Genomic DNA, 14,895 nt, shown 5'->3' on the forward strand with positions numbered 1-14,895 from the left:
GAATAACGGTTGTGATTAATTGAGAAATATTGAGCTCATAAACCTGCAGCCCAGGTGATTGTGATTTAACCAGATATATGGTATAGGCCTATTTATGATGTCACCTCTCGCACCCTATGCTCACATTGGATCCAATTTAGGTGCACAATCTTGTCGTACAGACCATTATAGGTGGTTCCGACTCGTAGGTGATTATCGATTTATCGCACATCTATCATGAGAGCGTAGCATTGAGCATAACTATATTACACCCAGTCTTGTCGTACAGACCATTCCAGTGGTTCCGACTCGTGTGCAGTGTAGTGCCGTATATGTCACCTGTAGTGACTCCGGCTAGATTGACTAATGAGCTATGAATTCAGCCGTACAGACTTCTGCAGGAGTTTCGGCTAATATGTTATTTTTCATGAATTCATTTTCACCTGAGTTACTTATTCTGTTATTTTGAGATATTTGGCATGGCATACTTATGAATATCGTTTTCTGAGCATGGTTTGAGATATGTATATATTTATTCTATATTCTGGGAAATTATACATGTTTTACGGCGAGGAGTTAGAGCATTTTGATAATGAAATGATTTTGAAAAGCTTTGTTTTTGCTCACTCACACTTTCTGTTTTGCGCCCCTCCAGGTTTTAGGTAGACTTGCTGTGGTGGCATTTGAGGATTCGGCGGTTATGACAAAATATAATATCCATAGGACCTCTTATGGTACTGTATAACTAGTACTTGTCATATTGGACTGCACCTAGACTTTCTACGCTCTGATTAGGTGTATTTACACTTGTATCTCATTCCCAGCACTTTCTGCTTATTAGAGCACATTAGTTAGCTTTTGATTTTTATTTATTCGTATATTTCTTATCCTTATCGCTTCCACACTGTGCACATAGCTACATCACCGTCATGTGACGGCCAACATGCCTAGATCTTGGTCGGGGTGTGTCAGTAATAACATGGATAGACGATAGAATTGATACATTTAATTGAAAATGTACATTAACAAATTTACAATATAAGTGGAATTATAACCGTAAATGGTGTTTTGCATACACCGAAAGTCTATAAGCTGAGTCTAGAGCTAGTAACGATGAATTACTATAATATTTATAGGGATTACACTTAAATAATTGGAAATATATGTGAGAATGTGAGGTAAAAGAGTCTTATATTAGTGAAAAGAGAAACCTTGCAAAAGCTTATAAGAGGTTGGCTACGCTCCATATTAATAATTAGTTTTATGGTGAAACCTCAACTTTATTCATAGTATCAGAACAAATTGACTCACGTGTGAAGGGCAATGGCCATACATGCTCCATGTCACCCCGTTCGTATTGTCCACGTGTTATACTTGAATGTTTGACACACGTGAGGGGGCGTGTGAGAATGTGAGGTAAAAGAGTGTCACATTGGTAAGGAGAAACCTTGCAAAGGTTTATAAGAGATTAAGCTACATCTTATATTGTCAATTAATTTTATGATGAAACTTCAATTTTCATTGATACATACAGACTATCGAGAAGCAAAACCTTGATCGGTAGAACTGGATAGGGCTGGTGGTGTCACTTTATTAACATTCCCCAGTACTTATTGATGGATCATCGATCAGAATATTGTGATGACCGAGTTGATGGATATTTTTCAGAATTAATGATTCTCAAAAGCATAATATGTCTTATGTATGGATTATGATATAGTACCACATTGAAAAGCAAATATATAATAGATGGAGCCTTATGCAGTAGTGATGGCTTTAGCACATAAATCCACTACTGCCATGTATGCCTAGAAAGGGATCTTTTAGAGATATCTCAAAAGGAGAGAGCCGTTATGTCATTTGTAGCTTTGGAACGTAATGGCAATTCGTTCATGCACAGACAACATATATGCAATTAGAGATGCACAAACATTAATTTAGCTTGTTACTTTTTACTTTTCCAATCGATAAAGTTACTTATACTTTACATGTAATTATTATTATCATGGGCTAAATGGAAGTTATCTCCAATTTGTGATAAATAAGAAGTAGAAATATTATTGTAACTTCCATGATCATGATATATTTTAACTTGAATATATAATAGTTTTTCACTTAGAATAAGGATTTAGTGGTATTTCTTTTTAGTTATTAGTGTGAAAATTTAAACTTGATTTTTGTACATGACGAATATGATACAAAATTATTATAATTAGTTCATATTAATCTCAAGCTCAAATTCCCTGGCTGTTAAAATAAATATACATTATTATTAGATATAATATATACATAGTGAATGTTGCAAAACTTAGTATAACGAAGTATGTTACCTATCTTTTGTGCAGATATATGTTGCACAGGAATCTTGATATTTCCTACACTACTAATTTATTAGAAAACAGGTGGAATGTATATTTCTTCTTAATAAAGTAAGAAAAAAAAAAGAACAAAAAAAAGGAACAGTTCGACTTCTAGCTCCTTCACATATATAGAATATATAGAAGAACAATATATACTATATAATATACCTGACTGACCACCATCTCTTCTCTCTCTTTTTTCTATTCACCTCTCTCTCTCTCTCTCTCTCTCTGCAACTGTTTCATATGTCCGCAAGCTTCCAAAGAACTAGAATTAATGGAAAGTGAGATTTGCAAGGTTTATTCTCTTCTAGGATGAAACAGCTGCAAACACAAACCCACATGGTCAGCTGCAGAACGTTCATGGGTGCCCCTCTCACAATCACTACTTCAAAACATTCCCATGGCACGTAAACACCAGATTCAAGAATCATTTTCTTTATTATTCATATTCCATGGCTCAAGTTTTTGAGACTACCAAGCAATATTCCTGCAATCTCAAGAACAATCCAAACTTCTATTATTTGGGGTCGGTCAATAGTCCGAACTGACCATGGTTCCTGCTGCTGCTCATCATCAAAACATATCCAACCAACAACAACACAATCTCTACGGCGTTTATGGTGGTTGCGGTGCCAATTACACGGCGGAGATCAGCAGTTTCGGTCTTATGAGTACTAGTCAAGTTGTAGAAGAAGGTTATGAGTATAACTATTATTGCAATAATATTGTTACTGAATCTGATCATCATCATCTAGCGGGAATTGATCCAATGGCCGAGGATGAGTCGAGAACTAACAGCGTAAACGAAGCGGGTTCGAGTTCTAGAGATGCTCCGGAAGATAACGAAACATGGCTCCAATTGACTATAGGCGGCGGCTCCAACAACAACCAACCTGCGACCGGGGAACATCCAACCCTCAGAAGCTTACCAAGTAGTACTACTCCTTCTGGTCCCGGATTGGTTGAACTTGATCTTGATCTGTTACCACCAGGCCATGATCACGGTGGTTTTTCGTCATTACGGCAAGTGAGGTCCATGCCACATATGCCTCCAATGTTTCATGTTCCTCAACATGAAAATATTCTCCGTGCTCCTCCTTCGAATCTGTCTTTCAGGCCTCCGTTTAATTCGAATTTTTCTTCGAGTAACGCTACGTCTTTATATTTCCAGCAACCGGGGCCAGGAATGAGTAGCTCCTCGTCCGGTTTATTTCCTCACCAGGAGGTTAACTGGGCATTTAGGCCAGCAATCCCTTATAATAATATAGGGATGATGGCTTCTACTTCTTTATCTTCTTCTGCTTCTTCTTTTATAGAACTGGGTTCATCCTATTTTGCACGCCCATTCCATCGTCCTCTTCGTGAATTTAATGTCACCGGGCCAAGCTTAGATTTCAGAGTTGTTGATGCTCCGAGAAGGCCCCAATCCGGCATTTGGTTTACGCTCCAAGCATCCCAAAATCAGTAAGTACTATTGCATAAAACTCCCCCTGAGTAGTTGTATCTTTCGTTTTTAGATTTAGAAAACTTCCCCTCCTGCAGTCGAGGTTTGTTTAAAAAAAAAAAGGTTTACCAGTATTGGTCTTCTTCCCTTTTTGTTTCTTTGTTAATCAATTTGGGAAATATTGATGATGAAACAGCGTTTTTAATTAATCGGTTTGTCAATGCAGAGCAAAAGAACCTTTCTTGCCCCAGATACCCAAAAGCTACCTAAGAATCAAGTAACATCTTCTATCCCTCCATTTCCGACCAGTTCTTTTTTCATTTTCTCAGCTTCAATTAATTACTATTGTTTGTACCATACTTCTTTCCTTTTGTCGATTTTTATTAATTTCTTGTGTGTGGAAAATTCAGGGATGGAAAAATGACAGTTCGGTTGATAAAGAAGTATCTGGTTAATAAGCTGAGACTGGAAAGCGAATCAGAGGTATGTATATTACCATAAACACTTCAATATAAATTGAATCGAAAAGTATTAAATTACAAAAAATTATAGTGGATTTTTGTTAGTACCTTTCAGTAATGTTGCTTACTAACTTAACTAACACCATGAGGAAGAAAACATGATGACAAACATTAATAAATAACATATATACAGAAATTGACCTTTTGTTTTTGTCCAGTAACTAGGTATGAGCACATGGTTGGTGTTAGAGAGATGATAGAAACAGCAGAACTAAAATGGGGTTCTATAGTGCTATTTGCTTCTTAAGCTAATAAAACCATATTTAGGTGGTGAGTGTATTTAGGTCTTAGCTTTTTTTGTATTAAAGGGAAATACTAATGTCTCTCTAAACTGGGTCATCTGCTTGTGTTTATTAGTTAGTTACGGAGTGTTTAATTTGGTGATGGAAATTAAGTAAGAGTAAAGTTCAATGGTAGATGTTATCTAGATTATAGCATACTTACTGGCCAAGAGGTACTTTACCTACCCCTGCTTTGCTCAAACCTCAAAATTAATGGTAGAGAGAAATGAATGGCCTTTCGTCTTTGGATAAAGGGGTTTCCTCTTTCGTATCTAAAAATAAATGAAAGTAACATTTCATTGAAATGGCAATATATATCTGCATATATGGATAGCAGAATAAAGCACGAACAATATTAAAAAAACATAAAGAAAAACCATATATACCAAAGACAGAAACACGTAAAGTAAAAAAGAAACAACGGATTGGCAAAAAAGAAGAGCAAGCTCTTTCTTATCAAGACACTAAATCGGACGATGATTGAACCTGCAGTGAAGCTGTACGCTTAAACGCTATATCAGAAATGGGGTTTAGCTGTTACTTGAGCACTAGCTTATAAACTTGCTGCAAATTAAAACCAGGGCTTCCCCCCATATTACAATTACTGTGTACGTATACATATTGCATAAACATTCACTTGGAATTTTTTCACTTCAAATAGATGGAATGAGTATCGTGCCCTGGATTGATATGTTTGATTTACTTTTTGAATAGATTAAATATACTGAAATTTAATCACCACAATTTGTAAACAAATCTATCGTATTATCAAAATTTCACAGTAAATTTATTTTTAAATATCTAATACTGATAGTCTTAAAATAAGATGTAGTATTTGAACACTTTTGAACCTATATATATGCCAGTACCCTTCACTATTTGTTCCCTATTAGCGACTCCCTCTATTTTTTTCCGTATTAAAAAAGTATTAATGTTTTTATTAAGAAACCATGACAGGTTTTAAACTGGTATAGAAAAGTATGCAAAAAGCATTACATAGGTGAATGAGATGCTGAAGGTAAAATTTCTTCTTTATCTCAAAAATAGGTGTATACAATTCATGTTATAACGTACCAATGTAAGCAGACTTTAAGCTTTGCACAAGTGAAGTCATGGTTTTTAACGTACGTACGTGAACAAATTAATTGTACCTTAACTGATTAACATACTGCATCCGGACTATTAACTACCTAGGTTTCTTAAAATTATAAAATTCTTTATGCAATGAGTAAAGTTTAATTTAGTTCATTGATCATGGATCGTAGGACAAAAATCTTGACCAAAAAGAAAGTTAATGATGGAATTTTAATTAACAGCTTAATGAGTAAAACATAAATTAAAGATAAATAAAATGAAACCTCAGTAGTATTCAATACTATACTAAATGTTGCGTGAAGGCCTAAATGATCCTAAGTCAGCTGTTATTTATGTTATTTAAAATTGAGGCAGAATGCCAAAAAAAAAATTAAAAAAAATCGAGGATAATGCATGCATGTAGATATGTTTATGATATATTTAAATTCCATGCATGCAAGTTTAAGCTATATGCAATACTTTTAATTTATAACAAATGGATCGTTGAATACAACCTTTTTGCTGAATTATTTTTGCTTCCTCAGTAAGTATGTATATTCAAATTAAAATAACTGAGTGGATAATTGGGTGAATCAATAAAAAGTAGTGGCTTGGAAGAATAAAAAATGGTTTGTAAGTAATATATGTCAACAGCATAAAATTAATAAATAAAAATAAATTATAAACTTATACAGGGGTGCTAGTTTGCTTTTAGGTATACAAGAAGATTGTGGGAATGGAAAATGGAAGTGTTGACGGGCCTAGCAAAAATGGTTTAAGTTATCACCCATATATGATCGTACATTAGGTGTTTAAGTCTAGATTTTAAACCGAAAATGTATGAATATATATAATAATGTGGTAATAATTTCCATTGAGCAGCATTCCTCTTTAAAAGCTGCTATATACAAGTATAGCCTTCAGGAGAGATATCCCCATTAATTTATTGTAGGCTATTTTGCGAGGTCCACTAATCATTGTTTACAACTTATAAGTTTATAACAATCGAGTAATCTATTATTTAAGCCTCTATTTATAGATCATATTTACCAAAAATTAATTCAACTTGAAACCGTTTACCCTTTTTTTTCATTATGAATCTCACTATTTCCTTGGTTAATATATTTGGTTGCAATCATCCGTTACAATTAGGTGTCTCGACCATTTTAAATTTAGCTAATATTTTGTAAGAATGATCTAACATTTAAAAATTCATTAAAATTATATGTAAGGTTCAAGTTATTAAGATACATTATGTAGTAGGTCCATCAACACTTCCTATTTTTTTCAAAAAAAATCAATAATAAAATAAATGTATATAATAAACTAACTCAGTTCAATTCAAAGGTACATATACCATATGTACTTAATTATTATACTTTCGTATGTCACAACGAAGTATCAAGAAGAAAATAACAAGAAACTACTACGTAATTTACACTAAAACCCTAGTGTATTGAATCTCTTCATTGAGGATACAAAACGAAATCAAAACTGAAGGAATATAAATTTAATAACGAAAACCATGTAGTGGTGTAGTTGAATTTGTCTTCTCTTGACCTAAATTATATATCATATGCATCTTTAGATAATAAAAAAAACTATTTATTTTACGCATATGATATCTAGTTACCTAATTAATTAGTTTTTTCGTAATAAAAAAAAATAGATAGGGATATATATATATGTGTGTGTGTGTGTGCGCTGATCAAGCTGTTTGACGTACTCTACATGCCAATTTTCATATAAATAAGTACGAAAAACTTTGAAATGTCATATGAGCAATTTATCATATAAATTTTTTGAAATCATTAATTTGTCATCTTACTTTAATTCTGTTAAAGTTTTTCATCAAAAAAAATGATTTTTGAACTTTTGACCTCATTTGTCTCAAGTTTATTTATTTATTTATTATTTTTATACAAAGATATATGTACACTAGGGATGGGAGATAAATTAATTTTTAACTTTTGATTTTTTTTTTAACAAGTTTGCTACTTATCTTTTGCCTTTTGGTCCGAAAGAAATATTTCATGTTCGTTTTATAAACTTATGGTGGAAAACTAAAAAAGTACTTTAGGCTCACTTATGGAATTTAACTAATTACAAGTGTTGATAATTCAACGTAGTCAATCATGTTCATAAAAAAATAAAAAGGAGAGTTAAAATGTTTGAAATAACCGTGAAATGTCCAAAATAATATTGAAGAGGATCGGAGTAGGAAGTTGAATATTCGAAATAACCTTGAAAATAAGATATGTGCTTGCATATGGCTTATTTTGGATAGAAAGCATAACGAAATTAGGGTAAGATGATAAATTAATAATTTTCGATACTTGATATGACAAATCGCTTATAAACTAAAAATTGGGTATAAACTTATATACGACGTTTCAAAAAATTTCTCTAAACAAGTTTTGCCATTTAAGTTCGATCCAATTTTTTGTCAAAATATATACAAGTTAGGGGAAAATTAGTTGTTGACTACACATCTTTAACAGTTTTAAGTTAAACTAAAATATAAAATAGTTGAAAGAATGGTAAATCAACAAAACGTTATCTTTACTAGTCAAATGTTTTACTATGCTTTTGATACATTTCTTCGTTTAGTTCTTTGTACTACATGCCCCCATGTTAGGTGATAAGATGGAGACAGTATCTTATAACATTAATCAATCTTCACAAAACAGCTAATTAAGCTGTATGCAACAACCAACAATCAAACTCTGCAGATAGTGATTTCATGCACCCATATATTACGTACCCCTCAACTACATTTGAGATTGTCATCCACATTCTATACCATATCAATAAAATATGGTAATTATTTAGGATGTGTGACACACTAAACATTATCCTTGTTTTTATTTTATGAATAATCCTTGCATTCCTCCTTGAAGAGATGATCTGACTTCCCCATGCAAATAATGATGTTCACTATACAAATTTTATAATCAAAACCCTTTAATTTCTTAATCTTTATTTGATGATCATTCCTACAAAAAATTATTTGAATCGAAGATCATTTAGTTATTCAAATATCTAGAACAAATCAATGGTATAGGTTCAAGCAACATATTCATGATGAACCATTCCTTTATTTGATATGTTTGGATGATTAAATAATTTCCGATTTGAATGATTTTTTTTATAGGAATGATCTTCAAATGACAATTAAGAAAAAGAACGGTTATGATTGTTGAGTTTATATGCTCAAGATACATTATTCGCAATTAAGATATAGAGGTTTTTTAACTTTAATCCTTCAAGAAGATTGAAATTTAAAATAAATCTGGTGTTAGATTACATATTGATTATAAACCATTGATGTGTCCTTAATTCAAACTAATTAATGTGCATTTTATTTAATGTCTCCCATTAAATATTTAAATTTATTAACATACCAATTTTAATTTATTTTTTGACCAAAAAAGAGTTTTTTAATTTATTAATTTTATTTAACATTCTTCAACTTGAAAGACTCAATTAATGTACCTAAATGTTAGTACTAAAATGTATTATATTGAACTAATGTATTTAAATGTTAATACCAAAATGTATGTACCGAAATATATGCACCGATATGTATTATATTAAATTAATGTACCTAAATGTGTGTACCGAAATATACGCACCAAAATGTTAGTACCAAAATATATTATATTAAATTAATGTACCCAAATATTTGTATCGAAATGTATGTACCAAAATGTATGTACCGAAATGTATGCACCAAAATGTATTATAATTAATTTAATGTACCTAAAAGAAAAAGACAAAGTTGTACATCGAAATATATTTTATAACAAAAATTAGTTTATCTAAATGTTTACAACAAACTATATTACGATAAATGAAATAAAAATTATAATTATAATGAAATAAAATTAATACATTAAAAATTAGGAATAAAAAGAGAAATAATTAAAAATCAAAGTATAATTAATAAATAAGGTTATTAATGTATTAAGGGACTAAAATTAGATTTTGATTTTACTCATAATTTTAATCTAAAAGTCATCTTTTCTCTAAGGATTAAAATGAAGTTTTCTACAAGAGATATGTGCATCCCCTAATGGGCATGCAACTATTATCCTTATTTTATTATTAGTTCTCGTACTTTGTCATATATATGTCAATCATACATCATTGAATTGACAATTTCTTTGTCCATTAGGATATATCCACCGCCCAGGGAAGTGTGAATACCTTGCTTCATAATTTTACTAGGGAAAAAATAAATTAAATTACAAGCCGTCCGGAAAGCCAACTCGAACCCTTCACACCTGGCATACAACTAAATACACAATGATTAGGTTAATAATAAGTACTTGTGAAAGATGAGCTCTAACTTATTACATAAAAATAATCTTATAGTCCTCATGTACAATAAATACATAATCTCTCGCGTTAACTTAAGATTCTTTCTCTCTGTAGATGATATGATTCTCAGATGATCAACATATGATCTGTTGGGTTCTTTGGTTTGCTCTCACACTAGATGGCTAGCTAGGCATGCACCATACATATCTAATATATTTTGTGATGATTAGCCACAATCCATGAGAAGCATGATAAATTATATTTTATGGACATGAATAACATCTAGTGCAATAATCAGTGGTGGGATGTCTTCCAACCTTTTCCTTTTTGTAATTCCTTCCTTGACTTTAAGCTCTTGCAATCAAACATGTTCGATCATCTTGGATTATCGTGGCCAGTTGACACTTAATACCATACAAAAAAGTGTTGATAATAACACATATCGGTCGGTCCAAATTATATTTTAGGGTTTCAAAAATCAAACCAGGACCCTGTCATTCTCAAAACCTATTGCACGCGCTCTCTCTCTCTCTCTCTCTCTCTCTCTCTCTCTCTCTCTCTCTCTCTCTCTCTCTCTCTCTCTCTCTCGTCACGCTTTCGTTCCTTTGAACTCATCTTTCATCTTTTCCATTCGACAGCTAATATTGTAGGGCCTTCTAATTTACATTGTTTGTTCTTAAAAAGGCCCATCAGAACCTTAAGTGCTGCACTTTGATGCATGGAATTTAAAAGACACCCCATCATCATCCTAAACCAAACCGAAGCTTGAATATATAGACACAAAATTTATATATATATATATACACACACACACATATGAAGCATAAGAGTTAGTAAATATGCAACAGAACGATTCCAATCAAGTTATTCATAAAAGAACAAAAATAAAATCAACGAGAGACAGATAAGAACCATAAACTTTAATGAATACTTTACAGTTTGTGAATGCGATGCATGCACGATAAACAAATACAAGGATATTCCCTGTTAGCTGATATAAGAACGACACTTTAAAAACTTCGTTTTGCCAGAATTTAAGCAGTGTATTAGAGATTATAATATTAGTTAAACACGTCTATCTTATTAGCCAAAGAAGATCATACGGCGGAAGCTGCTTCATGAAGGAATATTGACCTTTCATTTAGGGTTTTCAGAAGCAACGTGAAAGAGACGTGCATGAAGATGAAATTGGATAGGAAAGTTGGAATAGTTCAGCTTTGGGCCCCTTTAAAAATAAAAAAGATAGGCAGTGCCTATTTGTCGCCGTGCTTTTTGGATCCATTACGTGGTTTTTTGGATATATTTTTAATCATTATATTTTATATGATGTATCTTATTTGTATAATATTAAAGTCCAAAGCGTCATGATTTTGGCTTACCAGCAAAGTCTGAGTAGGTCCTCTAATCATTAAATCCGGGAAGTTTAAGATCGTGGGATGGCGGGCAACACCTCATACTGCCCGTAATACTATTGGTTTTCCACATATAACTATTTTTCCTTTATATTTTTTGGAATATAAGATATATCGACGGGGACCGTGGGTGTGGGGTGTGACGAATCTGTTGGAGTAGCGATAAAAGTTGAGATAGATTTATGGGTAAAGTAGACGCTACAAAGATTTGTATGGAGCATAGCATGGAAAAGACGTAAGCTTGTGACAAAGCATGACTTCAACACTGCATAATATTCAGTTATTTTGTTTTATTTTTATATTTTTAATAGATAACTCATATATTTTTTCGATCATAAAACATAAACATAATTGTAAGTGAAATATATATAGTATGTTAGTTTGCGCGATGTGATGCTCCAATAGTATATTTTTGAATACTTAGTTTATACTCAGTTTTTAAATGTCAGATACAACTTGCCACTCAGTTACTACGGCTAGTGGTATTCCTTTTCACCTGTAAGTTAGAGGTTTTAGGTTCAATTGTCGCCAAAAACGAATTTGAATCACATTATTATTAGCACATTGTGAGGTAAGCCTACTCCTCCCCTTAGTGTGGTTAATATCGTTTGTTTAAAAAAAAATTGTCAAATACAACCAATAGAAACGTGTATAACTATCAAAATTTTCTTATTAGCTATCTTCATTTCTATATTAATTTTTTTTACGTTTATCTTATAACATGATAAGATAGATAAATAAATCCAAAATATATACAATCAGTTACAAAGTAAGTCTTTCGTGTGTTGTGTGACTGAGGAGTATTGCACCCAATTTTTAGAGTTCATTATATATACTCGATTAACATCTGCATGGCTATCAATTACACTTGGCTAAAGAAAAGAAAAAAAAGCGTTGCACCATAATGTTGTTCTTGCATGCACAATAATTATAGTTGCACGTATAATATGATTGCACCTACGAACTTCACTTTTTCATGCATGTGAAATCCCCATCGTTACTAATCATTTGTTTTGTTTCTTCCTTACTTGTTTGTTTCTGTTAATTATCATTATTAATTCATGTAATTAGTTCATTATTAATAATTCATTTACGTATATGCGAACGTGTGTACATGTATTTATGTGGGTTTATATATATGATTGGGATTGATATGAACGTTAACAGGTAGAGATAACAATTAGAGGACAGGAGCTTCTACCTTTCTTGACGTTGCAGCATGTAAGAGATAACATCTGGAGTCGAAGGGACGCACTCACTTTGCTTCCAGACTCCTCAACCACTGATCATGTCATGGTACTGCACTATGCTAGGACGACGACAATTACGACGACGACTACAACTGCTTGATTAAAGTTAAATTATCTCCTTGATTGAGAGTTTTTCCTCATAATTTGATCGATCGATCGGGTCCCATGTTGTTGTATCATTGTTTATTCAATTATGCAAAACCCTCGGCCCTCTCCTCTTTTTCGCCATTCTTTTACTCTCTTTTTTTTCTTTTTCTTGCCACTTTTCTTCTAATTGATGGAGAAAATTTACTTAGAAGGGAAATACCCCCAAAATCAATGTGTATTATGGTTTTTGGGGTTAATAACATTAATTAACCCAAGTGTATCTCAAAGCTACAGCGGGATTATTGATATTTATTTTTATTATTTATGTTAACTAGTACAAGCTCTAGAGTGACTATTGACTATTTTGTTTTTAAGGTTTAGTTTTCATTTTTCGTGTCATAGAAAAAGGAATAGTATGTTGGAAAAAAAATGAGAAACGAAGATTAATGAAGGAACTTGAAGAGTGCTGGAATAAATGTGGAAGGAATGTACATGGACTATGATGTAGGAAAAGATATGGGTCAATTCTGGCGAAGAAAGATAAAGAAAATAAAATGTTTTGAATTTTGTAAAAAAGAAAAAAATGGTTGGGTGATATTGGATTCAAATGATATGTCGACAAAAAAGGCAGTAAGAAATATTATGATGTCATTATTGGGCATATAATATATTGTTATAAAGAGAACCGCGAGCAAGACAAGACTCATAGTTATACCATGTGGCCATCGTGTTTAAGACCAGAACCGATGGTTTAGACTTCCAAATTAGTGTTTTAAAGTTTGTAAGAAAAATCAAACATTTTGTTTTATGTTCGATTTACTTATTTTACATTCCCTAAGACTCCCCTGAACTTCCCAAGAGTCGAGTTAAGTCTATTCAAGCCTTATGGCTACTATTGTAATCATCATTCATGAATAATAATAAAACATTTGAGACTTCTAAACTGGTGGATTTCAACTTTCGGATTCTTGGGTTTACGTTTGAATCCCATTTACTATGCTCGTACTACGTCAGACTAACACACAAAATGAAAACTACAAACAATTAGTTCGGACCTGTTTACTATTGAATTGGGACCAAGATAAAAAAAATTCTTCTATCAAGGAGGCCCATGCTCTTCCTTTATTGAAGTAAGTGTAAATGGTCTGATTTAAGATTTTCTAAGAATCAACTTAGTGAAAATTTTGCGGAAGGCATTCTACCCAATAAAGCGGATATTTCGGATCTTACTTGGATAAAACGGAAGATATTGTCGATAAATAGAAGTACGTCTTGTTCATTAACATCTCGGATCAATAGTTCAAAATGCACTCAAAGATAGGGCATTTCCCCTTTTTATAGTGGTCCGAGCTATCATTGTATATACTTGTAAAGAACTCAAATGCGACAACGGTATAATAATACGATATGATGACAACACTGAGGTTGTTACCAGGTGATCCACGAAGTTGCCTATTCTTTTTTGAGCGAATACATTTCTATGAAAAAAAAATATCATGTAGAAGAAGTCTTCGTTAATGATTTTCCAGCTGGCTTTTCTGTGTTTGTTGGATTTTTTATTTTGTGTACAAGCTCGTAATGAGGGACGTGATCTTGCTTGTGAGTGTAATGAAATTACTTCAGTCCTCTGCTCTACCAGTTGAGCTATCCCAACCATTTACGACGCATCATCCTCATTTTATTTTAATATAGGACTTACTTGTTTATGTCCACAATTTTTTTTATGCGCATGTAAATCCACTTAACTCAATTCAGTAACAAATCTAAATGATAGATTCCCCATTCATTTTGCAAGTTCATTATTACAGGTAGTTCCTACAAAGAATCAGACTAATGACGCATCGAGAATTTAATTTTAAGTTATTTCAATCTCAATTATTTGTATCCATATAATTTTCTTCACTTCTCCCGCCACGTCCCTTTATCTTTCTCTATTCATCATTTCTCCTATACATTCTTTCACTCTGTCCATATAAAAAAATGAAAACTAAAAACCAAATATAGAATGGTTATAACCTTGAACTTTTTGTTTCATTGTGCTCTCGACGAATATGCATCTTCTACTTGTTAGAATTTTGGTTTGTCTTTTGTTGATAATCAAACCAAATAAATACGGTAGTCCTTAGATTTATGATATCATCTCGATGTTATGGGAAATCAA

General features: G+C 32.3%; 1 protein-coding gene across 1 annotated transcript; it reads left to right on the forward strand.

The window, feature by feature from the left end:
* The first annotated feature begins 2,478 nt into the window (after nt 1-2,478).
* On the forward strand, nt 2,479-13,089 carry LOC126606543 (protein LAX PANICLE 2-like). The gene is made up of 4 exons (XM_050273937.1): nt 2,479-3,806; nt 4,013-4,063; nt 4,197-4,269; nt 12,565-13,089. The coding sequence occupies exons 1-4, from the start codon at nt 2,893-2,895 to the stop codon at nt 12,745-12,747; spliced, it is 1,221 nt and encodes a 406-aa protein (XP_050129894.1). The 5' UTR covers nt 2,479-2,892; the 3' UTR covers nt 12,748-13,089.
* The last annotated feature ends 1,806 nt before the right edge of the window (nt 13,090-14,895 follow it).

The sequence above is a fragment of the Malus sylvestris genome, chromosome 16 (genome assembly GCF_916048215.2).
Source record: "Malus sylvestris chromosome 16, drMalSylv7.2, whole genome shotgun sequence".
NCBI classification, from domain to species: Eukaryota; Viridiplantae; Streptophyta; class Magnoliopsida; order Rosales; family Rosaceae; genus Malus; species Malus sylvestris.

Excerpts from the sequence above, each read along its gene's own strand:
- LOC126606543 (XM_050273937.1), top strand. The coding sequence starts at position 2,893 with ATGGTTCCTGCTGCTGCTCATCATCAAAACATATCCAACCAACAACAA. Across the intron at positions 4,064-4,196 it reads AAAAGCTACCTAAGAATCAA|GGATGGAAAAATGACAGTTC; the intron begins GTAACATCTTCT and ends TGGAAAATTCAG. Across the intron at positions 4,270-12,564 it reads GACTGGAAAGCGAATCAGAG|GTAGAGATAACAATTAGAGG; the intron begins GTATGTATATTA and ends GAACGTTAACAG.